This window comes from Pararge aegeria, chromosome 18, assembly GCF_905163445.1.
Source record: "Pararge aegeria chromosome 18, ilParAegt1.1, whole genome shotgun sequence".
Taxonomy (NCBI): Eukaryota; Metazoa; Arthropoda; class Insecta; order Lepidoptera; family Nymphalidae; genus Pararge; species Pararge aegeria.
Window position 1 is genome coordinate 16,038,188 of NC_053197.1, and position 24,833 is coordinate 16,063,020.

The following is a 24,833-nucleotide window of genomic DNA, read 5'->3' on the forward strand; positions in this document are numbered from 1 at the left end:
AATAAACTAATTATAGAGAAGCCAGATAGTGCTGCTTGAGCCTTGACTTGAACACACTCGGGGATGGGTTATCACACAGAATATTGTGTGGAAGAGAATTCCAAGGTCGCGCGGCAAGAACTGCAAATGACTCGGGGAAAAATAGTGTTATAAGTGGGCACGTCCTACGCCTCCCTAATATTGAATATGTATTTATTATATATATGTATATTATTTAGTAGTTATATGAATGTAGGTTTATAATAATTTTACACCACCTATTTGTTCTCGCTCTTGTTGTCCTAATCCTAAGGTTGCGTGGTGGAGATCGCTTTTAAGTGATAAGGCCTTTTTTATTCTACTCCAGTTTTTGTGTTTCTCTCTATTCGTCCTTTTTATTTCTAACTGTGTACAAATAAAGAGTTTAAATAAATATATATGTATTCATAAATATTTAGTCATCGTAGTATCCGATGTGTGTTTTGTCGTTATATATTTATTTATTTAAGTACAATTTGTATGGAAAAGATAAAGCGCCATCTAGTTACAATAAACAAAATTGTAGCTGGATGGCAATAGAAAAAAGAAAATCTCACACCCGATCCATCAGTTTGAGAGCTTCAAAGAGACACAGATAATGGCAAAATTGTTTTTAATTCTTTTGTTGCTGCTATTTTTTGTTTTTTTTAATTTTTTATTAAATATTTAAAAAAAAAAAATTATTTCGGTAAGTAACAAAGTGGTATCAATATATCGCTGAAGCCTTCTTTTAAGAGTAGTATTACTACCCCTGTGTCAGAAGACTCCGCTCTTCCATTACAATTAAAATAAACTTAACAAAATAAATAGCATCAAATAAAATAGCATCAATTGTGTGCACCAGCGGTTAAAAATTAATTCCTAAAAAGAATAACTTGTTAAGTAAAAACAAACTACTAGACCCCAAGTGATTAAATAGCCATTTTGTTTAATGGTAATTTAATTACTGGCTCGGAGACCGTGGCGACCGTCACATACATAATACCTACTAGGATAACATGTTATCCTATCATCGTCGTGAACCCATTACCGGCCCAACAGGGCGCGGGTTTCCTCTCAGAATGAGAAGGGTTTAGACCGTAGTCCACCACAGTGACGGTAGACTTCACACACCGTTGAGAAACTTATGGAGAACTCTCAGGTTTGCAGGTTTCCTTACGATGTTTTCCTTCAGCGTTTAAATCAAGTGATATTTCAATTGTTTACATTAAAAACGCGCCTAACTCCGAAAAGTCAATGGTGCGTGTCCGAACTCGGTCTCCACGTTAGGAAAGGTATAATTTTGTAATAAATATTATTTTTATTTATTAACCTGCATGCCTCATCTCCGTAATATTCTCAAAGGCGTGCGAAGTTCACCGATCCGCACTTGGCCAGCATGGTCTACGGCCTAGTGTTTTTTTTTTCTTTACGGTGGAGAAGTATTTATTGTATGTCAAAGTACATAATATAAATTAGTTTATTTTATATTTACTAATCATATTTGCTCTTTAAAATAATTGTTTTATAAATAATACCTAAAATAAACTATTTAAAACTAAATAAAATCTAAAACGTCCTCAAAACCACCGCAGCGAGGCACAGTTCCTAAGATGCTGGCAGCATTGCCCCTTTGGATGGCCAAACGAATTCGTTGGCCAAGGTAACTGCCCGCTCTAGGATCACCGGTAGACTCGAGAGCTCTTTTCAAAGAATTTTCCAAACGATAATTCGATGATTCGAGCTTCTTTAGAGCAAATATGAATAAATACGACATATATTAATCATATTCTGTATGATGTATTTGTGTAAATTAGTTTATGTATTAGTATGTAGTTATTGGCGTGTATGTATTTTAACATTTTTGTACCACCTGCAGTCTGTTCTCCTTTTTTTTTCCTAATTGTAATTAGAGAGATCGCTATTAAACGATAAGGCCACCTTCTGTAATCTACTTCTTCCTTCCTTTTTTTGTTTTTTTTTTTGTATATATTCTTTGTGTGGCGTACAAATAAATGTTATAATAATAATAAATCTCCGGAAAGCAAGATCCCCGACTTCTTGGGGTGGAAATCAGGTCATATGGGATTCCTACCCCGTAAACCCCACCGAAGAACGTCACTCAGCAAATATTTGGGAGGCTCCGGGATCACCTAAGAACACACCAGTGTTTTCCTTGCACTGCGCCCTTTTTGGCTTATCCGGGGGAAAAAGTTCCCCAAATGCTTTTTTGTCTCTATGATCTCCGAGACCACGTGTTAGAGGCCAGAACTCCCACTCCGGCCATCCGTAGCCCTTAAGGCCCTTAGAGAAGAGACGTATACCGTGAGCTGGTAGTTGGCTGTTGGTTGATAATGATGAATGTAATCCCTCTAACGGAAGAGTAAACTTGTGTAATGTGTTACAGTAATTTTATACATAGGATAAATAAAACTTTGGAAACTGTAACTTGGTATGCGCCAGATAATTAACGTTTAAAAAGTTCAAATTAAAATTCAATAGCTATTGATTATAGATTAATTTATTGAGTAGTCACATCGCATGCTTATGATATTGATTCGGTGGGTATCCAAACCTACTAATATTATAAAGTGGAAATATTTTTTTGTTTGTTCGTACCGAATAGACTCTGAAAGTACTAAACCGATTTAACACTTCTTACCAATATAAAATTTAATTATCAGCAAGTACCGTAAGCTACAATTGCTATAAAAAATTTGAAATCCTTGAGAATTTTGCAATAATGTAAACCAAAAAGGCGAAAAATCCGCGAGGAAGTATATCTAACGTTTAGTTGAGCAATATTGCAAATACGTTGCGCCCTTTATTTCACGCGGGTGAAACTATTTAAATGGGGTAAATATGTGCGCATTAGCGATATACTTGTCTTGCTAAGAGACTCAAACGACGCAAACTTATCTCCTTTACTCTTACCTATCACTCAACACTCCTGAAAACGACAAAGGCACTGACAAATAATGCGTTCGTACCAACACTCTTTAGCGTCTGGAGTCAATAAATAAACGAGCAACGACCTCAAAGTACCAGCAATATCATACCGTATATAAAAGTGTCTATAAAATCCTCCTTATCCATACAGATTGCTAATATCAAACTTTACATATTAGATAACACTATATTAGAGTAATAGTAATACTCTTCCTAGTAGTAAAGCGATCGATTCGCATTCTTTTTTTTTTTTTAGCAGCTTTACACAGATTAGCCAATGCCAGGTGTCAATATGTTTAATAAAAGTTAGGGAAACTATAATACATCAGGAGAGATTGCCGGACGAAAGGGAGGGGATACTTTGCACCCCCCAAAAACTTCTCCTCAAAGCTACCACAAACTCGCCCCGAAAAGTACTGGTGCCGTCTATCGTCTCACAGCAGCTAGCCACCTTCAGACTTCCTACAGTTCTTCAAAATATTATATTGTAAATTTTAAACTTTTACATTTTTTTTTAAGTAATAACGTACAATACAAACAATACCAATACTCCTCAAAACGAGTTCACAATAAATCTAACAAAAATTTGAAAAAAAAATGCGTCCTCCATGCACGAAGTCTCCCGCCCTTTTTCTCGATCATTCTTTGACATATTCTCTAAGAATGTTGCTAGAAGTAGGAAAATATAGTATATATTTATCTAAGAATTATCTACTTGTAATTCCCGTTACAGGAATTTCCACCCCTGTTGATTTTAGAGGACAGGAATTTAAATGATTAATTCATTTCATTTTCTTTTATAAAACGTTAAGTTGTGCGTACAAGTATGTCAACGATGTACTCGTGTGTCTTTACAAGAATTGGCAAATTATAAAAAGGAGGCGGAATTTATGGTAGTAATTTAACTTTTCAGTTGGAAGGATAAACGGTGGACATGTAAACTTGGGAGTATTTTTATGTATAGTTGTTTTTTTTTTGGGAAATGTATTAACATCATCCTAGGACTTATTTTTCACTGTCGAAATCAGAAGTCAACATACTTTTATGACAGTATTTTTTTATGAAAATAGCCCACCTACTAGGCTTAATGGCAGTCATGATTTTCAATGGTTCAATCCTTATTAAAAAAAGCAGGATTTCAATTTGTCTTTTCAATGAACTTTGACGACTGCCCTGGTGCAGCGGTGAGGCTAGTGGTATTAATTGTAACTGAGAGTAGGAGTCCCTTGTTCGCGGCAGGGCAATTTAAAATTGATATTTGAATTAACTCTAGTCAGGTCTGGCGATGGCATCGGTCGTGGTGATTTACCGACAAATACGTGCTGCTAAGCGATTTAGGGTAGAAACCGATTAGCAGTCGGGGTGTAATATAACTGTCATTCTCCAAGGTTAGCTCTTGAACCATCTTAGACTGTATTATCAATTACCCGATGATTTTGCAGCCAAAAGCCTAACTTGTGGTGGAAAAAAACAATTACTTAAAACTTTTATAAAACATCCGTTTCCCCCGCGCTAACTAATGGTTGTAAACTTGTAACGTTTTGTTGTACGCTTAGATTAACTTGTGGTCTTACATCGACTAGTGTGAACTTGGCGATTGGCCACACATTCTATATGAAATAATTTTAACTTTTAATTATCTCGTAAACTATGCATCCAATTAAATTTAAGAGTATGTTATAGGAGGGATTTTCCAAACAAACGTATCCCCCTATTTCTATAAAATGCCTCAAGAGCAACAATGTTTTAATAAAATCAGTATCGCATTTTTTTACAAAAGCCTTTTTGAAAATTAAGTCAGTATTTAACTAGGTATATGACCCTTTAAAATGATTAATGAATCATCTTTTTACAGCCATGTTTAGAGAACTCAAAGACAAACCTACAGAGAACTAGACGTTCTGTTTAGCATGAAAATATTGATAAATATTCTCAATATGTTCTCAACGGCGCGGCATGTAAAGTCCACCAATCCGCACTTGGTCAGCGTGGTGGACTACGGTCTAAGCTGGTCTCATTCCGAGCGGAGACCTGTACCCTGTATTGGCCAGGGCAACAGCTAGTTTTTTATATATTTCTTAGTATAACTATCTATTGGTTTTAACAAAACTTGAGAACTTCGTAAGATTTTGGCAGGGTGTTCATAGGTTAGCTTAATCGTCCCTTATTAAGTCTACCTTAAGATTTAACAAGTGTGGTTAAAGAATTCTATATACAGTTAGATGGTTTAGAGGACTCGACTTACTTATAGCGGAGGGAACACTGAACCGATTTCGTCCTAACTTTATTAAGAGATAAAATGGGACCCTATTCGGTACTAAGAGTCCGATGTCCGTTCGTTTGTCACCAGGCTGTATCATCATCATCATCTCAACCAATTGACGTCCACTGCTGGACATAGGTCTTTTGTAGGGAGTTCCACAAAACACAAAACCGTGATAGTTAGTCAAAATTTAACAGATGATTTACTTCTGTTGCCGCTATAACAAAAATACTACAAAACAGAATAAAATAAATACTTAAATACCCAACTCCCATAATTCAGACATCAGACATAATTTTTTTTTTTGCCGTTTTTATAGTCGGACTCGCACTTGGCTTGTATTGACTCCAATCTCCTCTGATAGTCAGTGATAATGTAGTGGGGTACCTAACCTTTTAGGTGTATAGCGGAATATGTATATTATATTATTAATAATTATTATATTCTCAAACTAGTAAAAGCGCCCTCGCAGGGTTCCATTGCAAATGTAAACATTAGATTGACATTCTCTTTTGAAAACATAACAATTATGTAATTTATATGACATTTGTATTGTAATTGTAATAAATAAACAAATAAATCTAATCCCATAATTCTTATCGGTTTCTACACGACATCGTTTAAAGACGTGATCGCTTCGCGACACGTATTTGTCTGTGGGGTTGTAATTAGACAAGTTAAGAGAAAATACAAAAATTATAAATTCCTAAATTTTCTCCACCGGGATTCGAACCTGGGACCTCCCACTTATAAGACCAACGCTCACCACTGTGCCAGAGCGGTTGTCACAAGGCTTATCCGAGAGTAAAAATTATTATAAACACATAAACATAGATAAAGTACACAGACTATGTATATATTATATAGTTAACCTTCCTACCTATCATTAGGTATACAATGTAAATAGATAGGTTAACGGACGATTTATACAAAGTGACGGATTACAGAAATTGTTTTCGTCTTCCCAAACAAATGTGTTATACAGCTGAATTAAATAGCCTATATAAACACGTACCTACATACAATGAAAAATTAATCAACTTTATAGATATGTAATAGTCAATATATCGAATACATACCTTATTTTCAGTCGCGGAAACAAATGCACTCACACAATTGACACTCACTGAACATTGATATAATACAGCTAAATTTTATAGGTATATATCTTATTGGGTGGTTTATTACACGCGGCAGTTTCTACGCGGTTCACTAACAGACGTCTGTACCACGTCGCGCGCTCGCGGACTTTGAGAAGGAATGAAATAATCCGATGTCTGGCAGGTGACCTGCCGCGCATGCGCTAATCCAAGGTCGGTCGCAGTCCGCTTTATACATCACGACTTTATTGCAGTCCGATTCAAACTTTATTACGCGGAATTAGCTGCGATGGTTGCTTTGCGCTGGTAGTAAACTGCACCATCCCGCTTATTGGCTGATACCAATTATTGAGTTCTACTACGCACGAAGTTTGAGAAGTAATAAAGTTTGAATCTGATTTTACCAAGAGTATTATGCCGCGTGGCGATGGCAGATCAGAATACAATTGTCACCATATCTCTTCCCACGGGCGTCGTACGAGGCGACTAAGGGAATATAACGGAGAACTGGAAGCAGCGCAGAGGACTGTGCTGTGATCATCTATCATCTCTTGACCACCTATTGGCGCAGTGGGCAGCGAACCTGTTTTCTGAGTCAAAGGCCGTTGGTTCGATTCCCACAACTGAAAATGTTTGTGTTTTCAGTGTCTGGGTGTGCATATATATATTATTCATTAAAATATTCATCAGTCCTTTGAGTACCCATAACACAAGCTTTAGTTTATTATCGTATTATATTTATTTATCTACTCAGCTTGGTGATTAGGGGCAAAACCACCCGTTGAGAGAGGCCTTCAATCCAGCAGTGGACTGTTATAGGTTATTGATTCATTAATATACGCGTCGATGGCCTACGGTCAAAAAGTTTGAGGACCGTGCCGGGGATCGCACTAATGCCTGTTTTTACTAAACCTAAGCATCGAAATGCCTAAAGATTTAAGTGATATCTATAGAAAACAAACGTTTCACCAACACTTTGGTGATAACTGTTGGTTAACGGTTGATGTATACCTAGGAATCTCCTTGGATAAGGTATTGCCTTGTTCGTCGTTGGTGAAATCAGGCATAAGTCTCTCCGGACAGACAGTAAAGGGTAAACCACTATAACACACTGTTTTGTACCACTTGAACTGAAAAATACTGAGTGACTTAGTTATACTTTGATCACCCATTTCGGTGAAAAATATGTAACTAAAAGAGAGACACGTGTTATGAATTAAGTAACAATTTTAAATTTATAGGGCTTTGTAATAAAACAACAAGTAGATAAAAAAAACAAAGTAAATGTATTAAATTAACTTAATAACATTTCTGTATGGGTAGTTTCTTAATTATTAAGAGATCTCTAATAATCTTAGTAGACTATGTTGGTTACATAGACTTAATAAACCAAGATTTTCATCACCATAGCTATAAAAGTACAATACCAAGAAAATAAATAGAAATTATACACAAAGTCGTTACAAAATCCATAAAAGTTAACCAAAAACGTATGTATAAAATATATAACATGGCACACGATAATTACGTCAGAGTGAGTATGCCTTTAACACCAAAGCTTCACACAGCGTATTAAAACAAAAAGCCTCTCAGTTTGTCTTCCACCGAGGCAATCGAACGAGCTCATGCATAAGGTCCTGGGAAGGGTTTTCGGCCATGCTCCGACGAAAAGTTTCATCAGTTATTTCATAATGATTAATAAAAATTATACAGTTTGAACGATAAAAAAAAAATTACATAACCGTTCTCCATTTGAACTTGATAATGAAAATAAATTTTGCTATTAATAAAGATTACATTTCAACTTAAGTATATAAAATTGACATTAATAAGAATCGATTAAGGTACTTCTAATTCTGAAAACAGCGATCATATAAATCAACTTTTTTTAAATGGACAAAATAATTAGGTTTGTTAAATTATCGCTTAAGTAATGATTTAGTAGTAATTCATTTTATTTACTCAGCAAGTATTATTAATTATTTTGAATCTATAATAGATACGATAATTTTTAACAACAGCAGTATTATTTAAATTAATTTTAACCAATAATGGTGATTTAATGTTCCAGCCATACAATGATAAACTAGAAGTGGCTTTCAGGCCGTTTATTATTAAAACTAATATCGAATATTGTGCAGCCTAATTTGGATTTTTTGCAATCCACGGCTAACGGAAAAATACTAGCTTTTTATTACCTTATCAAATTGCGAAGTCATTTATGTATTCGGACACATACATATGAATATTGATTTACTCAGGGCATTATCAATAAATTTTGTGAATTGTTGCACTGTAACTTAGGTTCACAAATCTCGATTTAGTGTAATTTCGTAGTAATAAACACATGTACACATACAAACAACTTTTCTATAAACAAATGTAAATAACTGCTATAAAGATGAAATATCTTAGAACTATTGAGTAAAATCAGTCTCCAACCAAATCATTGATTGATTTGAAAAAATCATCATAATCTTTGTAAACGCATACCATATCTTATTTATACTTCAAAATATTAAACTATTACTTACACGTTAATCAGTCTCAAAGAATAACGATAAAAACTCTACAACAAAGGTAATTAACAACAAAATAAAATATATAACAAAATGTAACTTGTGTTCACAATCTCGTAATAAATAAGTAAAAATCAGTCAAGCAGGTCCAAAATGCCTTGCATAACGTAATCATTTGTAAGTAACATTTATTTTTAATTTCATCTAAAATCTAAATACATTAGTATAGAAAACCGATAAATGTGATTTTGTTAGAAGACCAGTATTGTTACTGCAAAATACATCGAATAATTTACTTAATTTAAAATTAAGTAAACATGTTTATAAATTTTTTTTTTAACTATTTGAAATATATTTAAAAATAGTTAAAAAAAAAAAATTATAAACATAAAAATGAAAACTAGATCTATATTAGATAGAACTATAATAATTTAACAAGTCGTGATCGTAACGTAGCAGTGATGCTTAAAGGGCCAGCCTATATTACTAAATAAAACCGATAGGTGGCACTTTACTAGGAACTATGATTTTGCAACCCGCTTTTCATATTTCTGAATTTTAAACCAAAGAAAAATACACCCCAATATTCATTGAGATATACAACACAATTCTTAAAACTCTTTAATAAGTTAGTCGTTACAATTAAGAAGATTTTCTGACCAAAGGTTTTAACACTCAAAAAATATTTCTATACAGAACCGATTTAGTTTTAATTAATCACTGCGCTTATTTTGCAACAACCTAACCGATTTTATTAACACTTTGCACTCGAAACACTTTTTAATTCTCGTTTTAATTCTGAATATTTTCAGAGTTTGAACTTCCAACCCTAACGACCTAATAATTTTAAAACAAGGGCATTTTCTAAAGAGAATCCTATAAATGTCGCTTTATTTAAATGACCTGCAGATATTTGTAGCAACATAGCGGACTGTAAACCTTTTAAATCGGAAATCGGAATGTTTGTCAGGAAATTTCTATGGAGAACCGATTGTGCGCCGATTTATTTGAAAGCCCTGCGGTTTTTTTTCAACAACCTCCTAGCCGGCGGTATTTCCATTTCGTGGAACTCCTTACAGTGTCGCTTCAGCTCAGAATATTTTCTGAACTTCGAGCCGCATATTAAACAGTCCACAATCATCTTTCTAACATTATGCACGGTCCATTCGTGGTCCCATTTCTCTTTTAACGTCTTAAAACAGCGCTCGCAGAATCTGCACTTCGAACGACTCAAGTTCTCCCTTATATGAGCAATTTTTATGTGTCTCTTGAGGATTGAGGGGAAATGGAATTGCCTTTCGCAATAGCAGCACATAAGGGGGGTGTTCTTGTTATGATACTCCATGTGTTGGGTTAAGGTTTTCTTGGAGTTGAACTTCCGTTGGCACAGGTCGCATTGGAAGAACGTTGTGCCGTGAATTTTCTTGTGCTTCGAGAAATTGCTGGAGTCGCTGAAGGACTTATCGCAGAAGATGCACTTGTATATGGTCAGTTTCGCATGCTCCCGGAGGTGAGCTTTGTATCTGTCGATCCTGGAGAATGTGTGGGCCTGGCACACCTCGCAGTGGATGGTCAGCGTGCCGTTCTTGTTGACGGGCGTCTTGGCCAACGTGCTGCGGATGACGTGTTCGATCAGGTGGCGCTTCAAGTCGCTGACGCGGTCGAAGGGTTTGCAACACACGCCGCAGGTCTGGGCAACACAGAAAGAAATAATGAGTGAATGAATATACTTTTATTGCAAACCACAAAAAGTACATAGAAAAAAAAGAATAGTATAACAAAACAACGTATACAATTTTGCGGCATTATCGCTTCGTAGCGAAATATATTTGTTATACACGTCAATAAGGTTTTACATATTGGTTTAGAGTGCCATTGTACATTGCATGCCAAATTACTGGCAATACACTGTCGCCAGAAATTTGGTATGCAATGTAACACAGTAGTTACATACGCCCAATTAATTGATGTCAAAAAAAAAATATATTAATACATTATGCCACATATTAGGCAATGTACCCTCTACGCACGTTTCACATTCACATTAAGATTAACTAATTGTTAAAAATAGTGAAAATCAAAAAAAAAAATGTTGTTTTTTTTAACAATTGTTCATTGTAAAGTCAACGTCTCTTGAAGATGCTCCGATTTCGGAGCGAAACGTGCGTAGAGGGTACATTGAAGAAATTATAAATTACACCATACAGATTCTCCTGCTGTTCACGGAGTATAGCGTAATTTTCATAATAAAAAGTGTACAAATCCGCTCGTGGCCAGCTAAGAGAACCGTTCCCTGTATTCAGTGGCGCGCATACATTCCTAAAAGCACTGCCTATCTTAACTTTTTGATATAACTTTTATAGTAGGCGGATTTTTCCATTTTAAGCCATCTTCCTGCTTTATGCCCACCCAGGTCATTAACATTATATGCGCACTGCTTGTAGTGGGCCGATAATGGACTGATAATAATGAGGATTATGACTAAGAGACAGGTAAATAAAAGCTAGAAAATGAAATTACCTTGTTATATTTCCTGAACTTCCTCGCCTTCTTGGTGTGCAGGAGGAAAATCTCGTTTGACATCACCTTCGCTATCACGCTATCTGGATCCTGGATTTCCTGCTTCGGCGGGACTTTCTCGTACGTCACGATGCTAAAGTCCTCGCCGGTGGTGGCTGCAGCACCATCCGTCCAGTCCTCCAGGGACAGAGTGACCTCCGAGTCACTGGCATCAGCCTCACTCGTCTTGTGTCCCTTCTTATGCTCAACCAGTTCGGAATGTTTGGTCGAGGAGAACTCGCAGGAGCCGCATTTGAATACGAAATGCATATTCGCCAAGTGATACTTCAAATCTTTGAATGTGTGGAAACCTTTCTTACAGTACGTGCACTTGTGTTTCCTCTGGTGTATCTTATTGTGGTTCCGGAGGGTGAATTTGGAGGCGAAGACCTTGTGGCACTTATTGCATTCTAGATCTGGGTCGCCGTGCGCCATGCAATGGAATTCGAACTTTTCCCGGGTCTTGAGATGCTTCCCGCATTCTGAGCACATGAAGCCGATGTCGCTGGGCTTGGACCAGCTGGCGGCGGCGCTTTTGTACGAGTGGTTGACCTGGATGTGCTGCTTGAACGCCGCTATTTGATAGAATATCTGCTTGCATTTCTCGCATTGGTATTTCTTTTGGCTGGGGTTGTCATCTGAACAAGTAATCGTTTGTTTATTGATGATCTCCCTGCTGGCGCAGTGGCGAGCTCTTTGGTCTTTTAAATGGGAGGTCCCAAGTTCGATTCCTGGCAGGATAATTTGGTGGTTCGGCCATGACTAATAAGATACGTTCTGATACCGATTAGGGGTTTTTAATCTTAGACCAGGGCGCGTTTGGAACACTTGTAGCTTTAGTTTTAAGTTGACGAATTTATTTATCCCCATCAACTCACTCCTATGTCATATTCTACATGTAATGTACGCATCAAAAGTGCCATCTATGTGCCTATTTGAATAAAGAAATATTTGACTTTTGACTTTTAATTAACAGCTATACCTCTAAAAGCCTGGTCAGCCTGGTGCCATCTTAGGATGCATCAGCACCTTCTACCAAGAGAGATTGTAGTCAAGTTTAAAAAAAGCCTTCTCCCGTATGACGCATAAGGATCTTACAGGGTCTCAAGTCTGCTCAGTGGACGAACATAAAAAAATAATCTTACTAGTTATTTGGTGTGTAAGTAAGTAAATCCTCGCCAACGAAGTTTTCATACACTAGGAGTCTCTGAGCTAATCCAAGCAGTCTCACACAGACGAATGGACAGAAGGACATTAAGAAATTATAAGGGTTACTTGTTGACAACAGCACCTTCAAAATGACTCAAATAGTCTACTTACCGAAACTGGGAACTGAGTTAGAATCCGTCGAGTTGAGTTAAAAATTGTTAGGTTTGTTATTTTCTGCTAAAGCATTTCCCAAAGTCGAAAAATGGCGGTATCAACCCCAATTGCAAAGCATGTTAAGCCAAATATGAACGAATTTATAAATAATATGAATTAAAGTGTACCAAAAATAAACCAAATTACTGACATTGAAAGTTTCGACTAAGGCTGACAATATTATAGCAATAAAATATTTTAGTACTTACTTTATTATCGTGATAATAATTTTATTTTTCTTTCTTAATTAGTTATTTATAATCTATCATTGCAGATTGCCCTAGTTTTGTACAATATTTCAGTTTGATTAGAATTATGCATACTATTAAATTAGTTGAGTCACAAATAATTATTGTAAGTTCAAATTTGTACCAGATTCCAGCAAATTCTATTTTATTCTATTCCATTTTGGTAAGTTGTTAAAGCCCACCAACCCGCATTGTAGCAGCATCGTGGGTCAGCTCTTAAACAGTCTCTCCTATGATAGAGACAGCCTAAGCTCAGCAGTGGAATTATAGTCAGACTAGGCAGGTGGTGACTTACCAAATGCTGCATCATTATGATCATTCCCGGTCTCAATGCATTTAACCTTGGGATCGTTAACAGATATCTTCTGTATAGTTTGACCGTAGTGCGAGTTATGCCCCAGGTACAGTATCGTCCGTTGTTGCTTTGACATTGTCTGCATATCGGAGGACATCAACTGCTTGATAGCGTCGTTCTCAGTCGGCAGATCAATGTACTTCATTTCCTCCCGAGCCTTGCTTTCATTTGCCAACATAATCTCTTCAGGTAACTGAGACAGGAATACACCGCATTCCAGCTCCTCTGGAATGAGAATTTAGTAGTAGATGAACTTTTTGAACCATGTGATTAGATCCTCGAGATATTGGACAGAAGCAGGCGTTACTTTGCGGATATCCATGATATATTATGAAAATTAAGCTCAACTTGCTATACTCCGCGAAAAGCAGGAGAATCTGTATACTCCATACCAAACAGATCTTCGGTAATGTACCATCTACGCACGTTTCGCTCCAAAACCGGAGCATCCTCAGGAGATGTTTACTGTACAATGAATAATTGTTAAGTGACACTTACGCTTACATTGCCGAAGATCTGTTTGGATTGGATTGGAGGATTGAAGAAATTATAAATAACACCATACTTTTCGCCGAGTATAGCAAATTAAGCTTAATTTTCATATAAGATGCTCGAAAGAAAAATGGACTAAAGATATTATATCTTGACACCCTTTTTTTTGTCGTGGTGGAAAAGCTTTGTGGCTACCTCTGTCCTTTTGGGCAGGACAGAGGTTATGTGGGACTCGTTTATCCAAACTAAAAACCACCACGGCGTGGCCCTCTCGTCGTTTAGTAGACGTCCGGGGAACCCGTTGTATACTTCCCAGACGTCTACCTTGGTACCCTAGAGATGACGAGAGGGAAAAGGACGGCCACAAGACGGTCATTGAATATAGATGGGAAGATGACCGGCCAAAAGGATGGCACGCAATAGCCAGAGATAGAGGACACTGGAGAATTCTAGATGAGGCATATGTCCAAGGACTGCCTGACTAAGCGGTGTTACAAAGCTTAATGATTTTTTTTCTGGAAATAAGTATTACATAATTAAATAATAGATTTATTAACTCGATGGTGCATAAGCAAAAATTATTTAGTCAGTGAGCAAAGGCTATTTAAATTTTTGTTTTATTTTTAGGTTTTAGAACTTTTTGTGACAGAGCTTGTCCCGGGAAGTAATATCGCCGTGCTTATTTCTGCTGCTAAGCAGTATTGTTGCAATGCTATGTTCCGGTCTGAAAGGAGTGCTTGCTGGTGTAACTACAGACACTTGAGGCTTAACACCTACGCCTCATATTGATGGGCACAGGTTGGCATGTTGCAGGATGTTCTCCTTGCATGCTCTGTGAAGTGTTGCTCTGTTTATAGGCGATGGTTTTTCACTTACCATCAGGTGAGCGGTGACTTGGTCCGTCAAATACCACTAAAAAAAATAATTAAAAAAAAAATGTTTCATAAATCTAATTTTCCCCCTTTCCCCCCAAACTAGGCATAAATGAAAAGCACAAATAGTTCAATAGAACATCATTATGTGTACAACTACTGATTAGTAATTTTTTACTTCACGAACTTTCATCTGCTATTCTGGATGATGTACCCCGACCCACCGCGTCTCATCGTCCACGCAAGGGTAAGTTAAAATATCAATGCAAAAAAAACACACACAAAATTCGGCTAGGTTAAGAGATTGATGTGCATGCAGTTAACATTAATAAACAAAAAACAATCTTCAGCTATAATAATTTTATCATGATGTACCTTTATTGAAAATTTAAATTTAATATTACCTATAAATCTGTCACAGTAGTTTAATTCATATTAACATTATAATTTTTAATAGTTTTTATTTTTATCCTTATTTTTACTGTCCCACAGCTGTGCATAAAAAAGAGATATTACAGCTCAAACTCACAATGTTACAATAAGACAGATGACATGCTCAAGAACATCTTATAAACAGAATCTTATTTAACTGTTAATATTAGGTTTAAGTATTAATAATAGAGACTGAAATTGACTGATTGTCTGACTTTTCGATGACCTCCCTGGCGGGACGGTGAGCACTGTGAATTTAAGTAGCAAGTCCCCAGGTTCGATTCCGGTAGGGGCAATTTGGATTCATAATTTATGATTTTTTTCTGGTCTGGTCTGTTGGAAGGCTTTGGCCGTGGCTAGTTACCACCTTACCAACAAAGACTTGCCGCTAAGCAATTCAGTGTTCTGATGTGATGATGCATAGAAACCTATTAGGGGTGTGACTACCATTTCTCCCTTACAGGATAGCCCGCTATAATCTTAGACTGCACCTCTCAATTAAAGCTTGAGAACCGGTAGAGACAAATGCTCAGACTGATGTAAAAAAATTGCTATGCACTTAGGTAAAACTCTGGTCAACCTTGTTCAGCTAGTAGTATCATATCACCATAGTACAAATAATAGAAAAAACATTATCAAAGTGTTTTAACACACATAATATAGCTAAATATCAAATTTATACATTTAAAATGCATTTTTTTTTATTACTACGCTACGCTACTCATGCCTAGCTTTTATCAGACAGATAAAAAGTCATATATTAATTTTGGCATTGGCAACCATCATTGGAACAAAGTAGGTTGCTTGGTTCGTAAAACACTCAAGGTTTAAATTGTGTAGGTTCTAAAACTTTTATATACATTTATATTTATGATTATAAATAATTACCATCCAAACCGGGATCACTGGGTTGTGGATTCATTTCACTCATTTGCACTCGTCCAAACTTCTTGTGCTCAAACTCCATAAATGGTGAATAGTGTACAGCTTCATTATAGTTGTAAACATTTTGCGTTATGTATGTATTGTGATGCCTTACTGTAATGTGTTCTCTATGTGCTTGGTAAACTGAATAGTTTTCGTCAGCTTCCTTCACATCATAATCGTTATTCACATATGGATTGTTCGTTGGGTCAATCAACATTTCTGACTGATTTTCATTGTACACGTCATTACAGTCCGGTAATGTGATTTCGCCAAGCACATTGTCTGTATCAAACTGATTATTATCCATTTCATGTAAAACGTCTACATCACTGTCTATGATTTTAACGTTGCAAAAACCTGAATATATGTTCATCTCATTCCCTTGTCTGTCTTGAGATGATATGTTTAAGTTAATATATACATTATCAGTAGCTTCACAGTTAGTTTCAAGCATAGTACACTTTTTAGGTAAAAGCAAAACCGGGTATTCCGCATCCGATTCACTGATGATAATTTCTGCCTCATCCATTTTTGGGTATATGACCTTTGGAAACAAATATTCATCATGGTATTCTTGATTGATAAAAAAAAATACAATTTGAAATAACACACTAGGGTCAGTGCAAGTAAGGCGGTAGACAGAAATACATTTATAATACATAAAAACAGTACGTTGTTGAGATAGGAGGAAAGTCAACAAAAGTTAAGGGTAAAATATTAAAATATAACTTACCACGCGCTTTGCTGATGTTTCGCACCTCGACACAAGAAAAGAAAGAAATATGGCGGTGGCATCACGATAATCGCAAATAGGAATGAAACTACCCTCAACATTTTATTCTCGCAAAAAACTCCGAAACCAATTCAAATTTCAAAACAATGTCAAAGTTGACAACTGTCAATGTAATGGAATTGACAGCTAACAGCCGAGAAAAATAACACGGACAAGACGACCCGGCACCTTATTCGGCGCCATTATTTAAATTTAATAATCGAATTCGATTTTATAATAATTTAGACTAGGTAAATAAAGCCATGGTAGGAAAAAAAAAACATGGGTAGACTTAGAATTACATATTTTTACAATCTTTACTGTTACATTTTACTACGGAAATTACTGAACCTATCACAACGGATGGTGATCGCTACTTTCAAATTTCAATTAGGAATCACTATCTGATAAAAAAACAAATGAGTCACAGATTACAATTAATATGCAAAGATTGTTACTGTAGAGGACAGTAATTAAAATGTAAGACCCACTTTTCTATTGTGACTAACATGTGACTATTGACCGAGCGAAGCGAAGTCTTTAGAGTTTATGTGAGTGGCATTCTCAGAGTCTTTGTTTGTTTGTCTGCATGTTAAAAATAAAAAGAATAGCAATGTAGAACTTGCACCAAAACAATTTAGCTCTTGACTTGACAATCTCAACTAGTTGCGGGCTAACCTATTAGGAGTATAGCAGTTATAATATTAAAACCCTTAATCCATACCTTTTCGGTTTCTACGCAGCATCGTACCGTTCCGGTCAATTAGTTAAAAATAGGACTTAAAATTTTGTTACTTTTTATTTTATTTGGGATCTTGTGCTAGTAGATTTTTTTATGTGTTATTCGTGACCATTAATTTTGAATGATCATATGCTTTAGCATGAACCTAATTAAAATATTCCCGACGGAAGAATAATATCGATTTATTAAAAACGGTGAAAATAAAAAATACTATCCATTCTTACACTTAGAGGGATTACTGATTATTTTTGTTATGTTTAATTTTACGTGGAAATGGAAAACTGCACTGAGCTTCCACATAGCACTTTAGGTCGCGTTTTAGTTTGCAACGTTTTGAAATCAAATTCCGTCATGTCACCATCACAAATAGCCTTGTAGTGGGTGATTGCTATGAATGGTAGTAGTAGCAAAGAAGACGCTGCTGCCCTTTCTTTGTTAAATTCCCTTAGACACGTGTAACGAAACGTGCGGTAAGAGGAGAGGAGAGAAGAGCGGTGTTAACGACCGTAGGTATTATGATCTGCCGTTACCATACGGCACATAATCATTTGCCCAGTGTAAGCTACGATTTTTATGGTATGAAAAGAGCGCCATCTTGATCTTTCTATACCATAACTGAATGAATGAATGAATACACTTTTATTGTACACCACATAAACATATAGTAAAATTATAAATAAAAATTTAACAAAAAGTATACAATTTGGCGGCCTTATCGCTACATAGGCCAACCAAAGGCGTTAACACAGCTCTAGAAGAGAGGTAGGTGGTGCATTTAAATAAACATGCATATATACCTATATATACATATATAATATATACATATAATAAACTCTTAGTTTACTTTCACGCGATCAATTATAAGTAAACGTAGGTATAAAATCTCACACTTGGCACTCTATAGGTACCTATGTAGTTGTCCTTTAAAACCCTTTCTTCAAGGACAAAAAGGTTCGGAGTTCATCGCATTGCACAAGGTTACTGTGATAAGTGATAACTTGTTGATTAGCTGGTGCATCAGGCGACAACAATGCACAGCCAGCAAAAATGGTGTCTAATCACTGGAGTTTAATTAACCCAACATTAAACGCTATCGAACTGATAAAAATCGCAAATCAGGTAACATATAAATACACGGTATTAAAAAAAAACTTTATGTAAACAATTCTTCTACTAACGCATAAACATGTTTTCCAAATTGGCAATTTTATTTTTTGCCTTCCTTCAACTGTCTAATGGTAAATATAATTTAGCCTTTATACCTATACTGGATACTAATATTTGTTTTAAGTGCGAAAGTTAGTTTGCTTCATATCAGCAACTCTTGGCAGATATGTAGCAACTTGCAAGTTGGAAAGGTCTTACTTTTAATATCGGAAAGGAAGCCAAAAAATGTTCCCGTGGGATTTTAAAAAATTGACTATTATACATAACTGCACAGTTATGAAATGAAATATTTATTTTGCTAAATATGGGTTAGATATTGGTGTTTAGGATATAAAGTTCCAACATATTTTGTTAATACATCAACATGCAAAATTTAAACATTAAGTTATATTAATAATAATCTTATTTGTTATCAATAATAACCGATCATGACAAAATTTTCTATTTTAAGCATAAATTTTAACATGGGTCAACAAAATACTCGTTCAGTTAATTCAAGTTAGATAAAAAAAAAAAATTCCACACTGGGCCAGCGTGGACGAAGGACTTGACCTTTTCTCATTGGACAAGACCCGTGTTCTGTAGTGGGCCGGTAATGGGTTGATATAATGAAGTAATATACCCGTCATTCCAAATCTTTACGTTGCGTTATAGAAGCGAGGAAAGGAAAACTCTTCGTGCCTACGTGTACATGATATATCAATTAAGTTAGGGTTGAGATCGTTAGGATGCCGGGCGGTTAGATGGTTAAAATTTCGATCAAAAAGATACTTAGGAGTGAAATAATAATAAAAAAGAATACAGGTAATAAAATCAAGACATATTTTTCTGTGGTATTCTCGCGCACACAAACATGGATGTGAAAATGCATGACGGCATAAAGCGAAGGCAACACCGCGGCATCTAAAGTGCGTCATTAGGCGTCCAAGTTTGTGTCCTGCGTGCAACCAATCAAATGACTCATACTCAAACAGGCTTGTGGTTTTAGTGGTAGTATAGCTTTTTGTGCCAGAGCTTGTGGGGGGGTGTGAAAATCGCCATGCTTATTTCTAGCTCCAAGCAACATTGATTCGGTCTGAAAGGCGTGTTTGCCGGTATATTAAATGCACACCTACACCTCAGGAATATAGGCGGAACGTTGCAGAACGTTATTCTTTGCATGCTCTGCGAAATATTACTCTCTTTATTGGCCATCTGTATGGTCCATTACTCATTAATATAAAAAACGCAAAATTTAACGCTGTTTAGGACGCAAGGTAAAGGTGTCCTGCTATTGGCCGTGACAGCATTTTAAGGCGCGTCAATAGACTTTTAACAAAATAAAACTTGTTTCAGGGGTACCGCTGGAAACAGATAAGCTGAAGAATGATCTAAAGAGTTTTTTCTCACCACGCATAGTGGGGGGTGTTGACGCTCCATACGGGTTTTCCAGGTACATGACGGCTTTGGTCTGGGGCTACCCCGTCAGCTCGTTGGTCTGCGGAGGCTCCATCATCACCAAGCGCCACGTGCTGAGCGCTGCCCACTGCATTGAGCCCTTTGTACATTGGGGGGAGCTTTCGCCGTAAGTGTTCATTGCTTCATCATCATCTGTAAAATTCTACTGTTGACCACCGGGTTTTAGAGTATTTACCCAGCACGCTGCTCCAATTTGGGTTAATTTTTATCAATCCATTACCGTTGTTTTTTATTACACTAAAGATGATTGGATTTTTGGCTGTTCTCTTGGAATATACTCATTTTCTTTTTTTAACTAACCCTGTATTGGATCAAACAAACTAATAAAAACCCTTCTGGCATTGTCAACCAGTTTTTGCGAGACACACACATCCATTCTTATACACAAATAAAGAGATATAGATACATATATATAGGTATATGGACTAGCTGTTGCCCGCGAGTACAGCAGAAATCCCGGAAACGCCTACGCCATCTCCAGCAGAATCTCAAAATCAGTTCCATGATTTATAATGTCAAAATCTGTCAGATATGCATACCTACTCTCGATCATAATCAGACAGAAATAAAAACCTACTATCGAGTTCGTACTATTACATCTTATTTAAAAAAGAAAAGTATAAAAAAAATCTGAGCAGTGCCTGTCGAAATATCACTTGAAGTGTTTTTTAATAACCTTTGCTAGTTATTAAGCAAAATTTTTGGTCAGCACTGTCGCCGGCCAGAACAATTATTAAGTTCTGTTTCTAGTCAGGTCTGGTTCTTAAGAATCTTTGGATGTGACTTGACCTTACCGGCAAAGCTGAACTACCAAACGTTTTAGAGTGACGGTACGATGCAATATGGGGTAGCATTATCACCAATGATCATCGTCATAGGACGTCCACTGCTGGACACCATTTATGTGACCAAATTTCCGATATCTGCTGCTTGCGTCCAGCGGCAACGACTCCAAACGACTCGTTTGAGTCTTCAGTTATGATTTAAGGTTGACGAAATAGAATATGGATTAAAGAAAAGCAAAGAACATTAAGCTCAATTTGCTATAATCCGCGTTAAACATGTAAATCTATACGGTACTTTGTATATTTTAAATAATTGCTAAGCAATAAATTTTCTTTCTAGGAGTTTCAGAGGAGTAATCGGTACGAACTATTGGAACGCCACGCATACTAAGATCCAATTCTGTGGATACAAGAATCACCCTGGCTGGAACTGGGCTAACATCAAGAACGATGTTGGCTTGCTCATCACAGCTTCGGATATCCAGTTTAACCACCTGGTGACCCCTATCGCCCTGAGTTCCGAGTGGGTGGCCGGTGGACAGCGCGGCCTTGTCACTGGTTGGGGACGATTAGGAGTAAGTCTTCTTTCGGTCTTTTTTTAAATTCCACTACAAGTTAGGCCTTGACTTAGGTCTTACCTGGTTGTAACTGATGGTGCAGTCTAAAATAATACCGGGGTAACCTGTTAGTGGGGAAGGCAGTTACATTAAACCCGTGCCCCTAATCGGTTTGTACGCAAATCGTACCGGAACACTAAATAGCTGTACGACACGTATTTGTATGTAGGTCTACATGTTGGGTACTAAAACTAGCCATGGCCAAAGCCTCCGACCAGACCAGATCAGAGAAAATTCTGAAATTATAAATTACCGGATTGCGAATCGAACTCGGGACCTCCTACTTAAATTCACAGCGCTCACCGTTGCGTCAGGGAGGTCGGCAATATATAATTAGTATTATTTCTCATAATCGAATTGAATGGTTCGTAAAGGAAGGACTAAAAAATACAAACAAACCCACTTTTTCTAATGCGACCGATAGGCGCAGTGGGCAGCGACACTGCTTTCTGAGTCAAAGGCCGTGGGTTCGATTCCCACGTCTGGAAAATGTTTGTGTGATAAACATAAATGTATTTCAGTGTCTGGATGTCTATCTGTATATTATAAGTATTTATGTATGTTATTCATAAAAAAAATATTCATTAGTTATCTTAATACCCATAACACAAGCTACGCTTACTTTGGGACTAGATAGCGATGGGTGTATTGTCGTAGTATATTTATTTATTTACTATTTTCGGTTATTATCACTTACTTGTGATAATAGTCGTTAAAGCCCACCTCGCGTTGGAATAGTATGATGGGCCTGTGATCTAAAACATTCTCTCGTAAGACAGATACAATAAAGTAAGTGATAACTTGTAATAATCTTTTTGATTGTTGTTTTTTTGTGTCTTATTTCATTTTAATTAATATTTTTGAATGTATCTGGATTTCTTGATAAATAAATATCCAGTAAACAGTGGTAAACTTTAAGTTTTGGAGGTGGGCGTGATCACTGTTACGCAGTTTCATACTTTTACAGTGATCTTCGTTTCATTCATTAGCGGTTAAGTTATGTTATTGTTAATAAAATAAATAAATACAATAAATAAATAAATAAATCGTTAAAGTCCAGCTCTAAAACATTCTCTCGTAGGACTGACGAGGCATGTGACCAGCCGTAGGCTGCGGTTCATAATGGATATAAGCAAGTATGTTTGTTTGTGTGTCCTTCGTTCAAGTCCTAACTAAGCCGATCACCTTGACTTTTGGCATTTTCTTCATCCTTTTTTACTAACTATGGCTAAAATCAAGTTGATTTGTTGCTTATTTAGGGCGTTAAGCAAGGACAAACAAACAAACATACTTTCGCATTTATAATATAAGTAAGTTATTTCCAGGTATGGCAGAACATACCGTACCGCCTTCAGATCCTGTTCGTCACCATCTTGTCACCGGAGCAGTGCTATAGGTATGAACTCGAAACTGTTACAAGTTATTTGAAGTAAATTCTACTTTGTTTTGACCTCGACGCAAAAACGACGCAGTATTATAAGTTTAAAGTGTTTCTGTGTGTGTGCGTGTGTGTGTGTGTATCTCTCTGTGGCATCGTAGCTACCGAACGGGATTTTGATTTTGTTTTTTTTGAAAGGTAAATAAGGCGGGAGTGTTATTAGCTGTGTTAGATGAAAATTGTTCCAAGATGGTCACCGCCACATAATGGCGGATTATATTTTTTTCACAACTTCCTCGACGCGATTTTCCTTTACGCGACGCGTAGCATAGGTAGGTACTATGCGTGTCGGTCTTATCTTCAATAGGGTTGTCATAAATAAACACGAAGAATGTTTTGAATTCGTTTGTATGGAAAAATAAAAATGATTTAATATTTTACATGGTGATTCCTTTTGAAATATACTTATACAACCTTCAATATTATTTCGCGATTCTGTTAAACGTTGTATATCCCCGGGTCGGGAAAACTAATAGTATTGGGTTTTCCTATCAAGAAATTCAGTACGGGCCCATAACTTAATTGGCGATGATTCAACCCCGTGGCTCGGTGAGCACGTTTACCTTTCGTACCAGCGGCTGATATCACTCTGGTCGTTTCGGATATGCCGTCTGATCGGACAACGAGAGTGAGAGTGTTCTTGCGTATGTATGCGCACACACTTTCAGAATTTCTCCCGCTTAATTGGAACACTGGTGATTGACCACCTCGGACGGAATCGGTTAACTTTACTGTATTTAATAAAATTATGTGTGTTATGACATCCATCTCTCTTACAGGTACATGGAGAAGGCTCAACAAATCTGGGGCTTCGGCCCACCAGTGCATGCCGCGGTCGAGATCTGCACCCTCCACTCGGTGGGGCACGGCATGTGCCATGTACGTTACATAAACATTTCATGCTTTTTTAAATTTATATCTACGTCTCATTAGACTCTTTAATGCAACCTCCTTGGTTGTGTGTGTTGGAGGTTTCCTCACGATGTTTTCCTTCACCGTTGCAGTAAGTGATATTTGAATTGCTTAAAACGCACATAACTTAGAAAAGTTAGAGGTGCGTGCCGGGATTGGAACTCGCTCCCCCGAAAGTGAAGTCGAAGTCCTACCCACCGGGCTATCACTGCTTCAGTAATTTGGCCAGTAGGTAAAAAAAATTGGATTTATCTCGAAGATGGTTGTCAAAATAATAAAGAATGCTAAAATTATCAAGCTTGTTTGAGAAAATAATATGTTGTGTAAAATTGTTCTCCATTTTGACGGCCGACTGGCGCAGTGGGCAGTGACACTGCTTCCTGAGTCCAATGCCGTGGGTTCGATTCCCACTACTGGAAAATGTTTGTGTGTTGAGCAAGAATGTTTTTTAGTGTCTGGGTGTTTATATGTATATTCTAAGTATTTATGTATATTATTCATAAAAATATTCATCAGTCATTTTAGTATCCATAACACAAGCTAAGCTTACTTTGGGGCTAGATGACGATGTGTGTATTGTCGTAGTATATTTATTTATTTATTTTCAGGGCGATTCCGGCAGCGCCCTGGTATATAAGAACAAGCAAGTGGGTATCGTGTCTTGGGGTTACCCTTGCGCCCTCGGAGCGCCCGACGTATTCGTCCGGATCAGTGCCTTTAACGGCTTCATAGAAGATACCATCAGAGAATATAACTGTTGCGGACATGATTGATGATCGTTATAAATATTTACACTTAAATTTATTAATAAACATAACTGTTAAATGTTCTCAAACTTTATTTTATCACAATTAAACCATCGTGAAA

General features: G+C 36.7%; 3 protein-coding genes across 6 annotated transcripts in view; 1 reads left to right on the forward strand and 2 right to left on the reverse strand.

Moving 5' to 3' along the window:
• LOC120631390 (1-phosphatidylinositol 4,5-bisphosphate phosphodiesterase) overlaps nucleotides 1–6,450 on the reverse strand; it is a 99,916-nt gene extending 93,466 nt beyond the window's left edge. For all 4 annotated transcript variants that reach the window (XM_039900932.1, XM_039900930.1, XM_039900933.1 and 1 more), the window contains exon 1: nucleotides 6,289–6,450. The gene's annotated coding sequence lies outside the window, so the exon portion shown is untranslated. The remainder of the gene's footprint in view (nucleotides 1–6,288) is intronic.
• A 1,122-nt stretch (nucleotides 6,451–7,572) lies between these two features.
• On the reverse strand, nucleotides 7,573–16,865 carry LOC120631489 (zinc finger protein 708-like). Its single transcript, XM_039901100.1, has 5 exons — nucleotides 16,809–16,865; nucleotides 16,037–16,619; nucleotides 13,293–13,577; nucleotides 11,349–12,025; nucleotides 7,573–10,518 (listed from the first exon to the last, which is right to left on the reverse strand). Exons 2-5 carry the CDS (start codon nucleotides 16,602–16,604, stop codon nucleotides 9,832–9,834), a joined length of 2,217 nt encoding a protein of 738 aa, XP_039757034.1. The 5' UTR covers nucleotides 16,605–16,619; nucleotides 16,809–16,865; the 3' UTR covers nucleotides 7,573–9,831.
• Nucleotides 16,866–18,769: 1,904 nt separating this feature from the next.
• Nucleotides 18,770–24,739, forward strand: LOC120631791 (chymotrypsin-2-like; the record flags this gene model as incomplete). The annotated part of the gene is made up of 6 exons (XM_039901470.1): nucleotides 18,770–18,827; nucleotides 20,092–20,320; nucleotides 21,340–21,574; nucleotides 22,942–23,012; nucleotides 23,834–23,933; nucleotides 24,575–24,739. Coding segments are annotated over 6 exons (858 nt in total), but the record flags the coding sequence as incomplete, so codon positions are not given.
• Nucleotides 24,740–24,833: the final 94 nt, after the last annotated feature.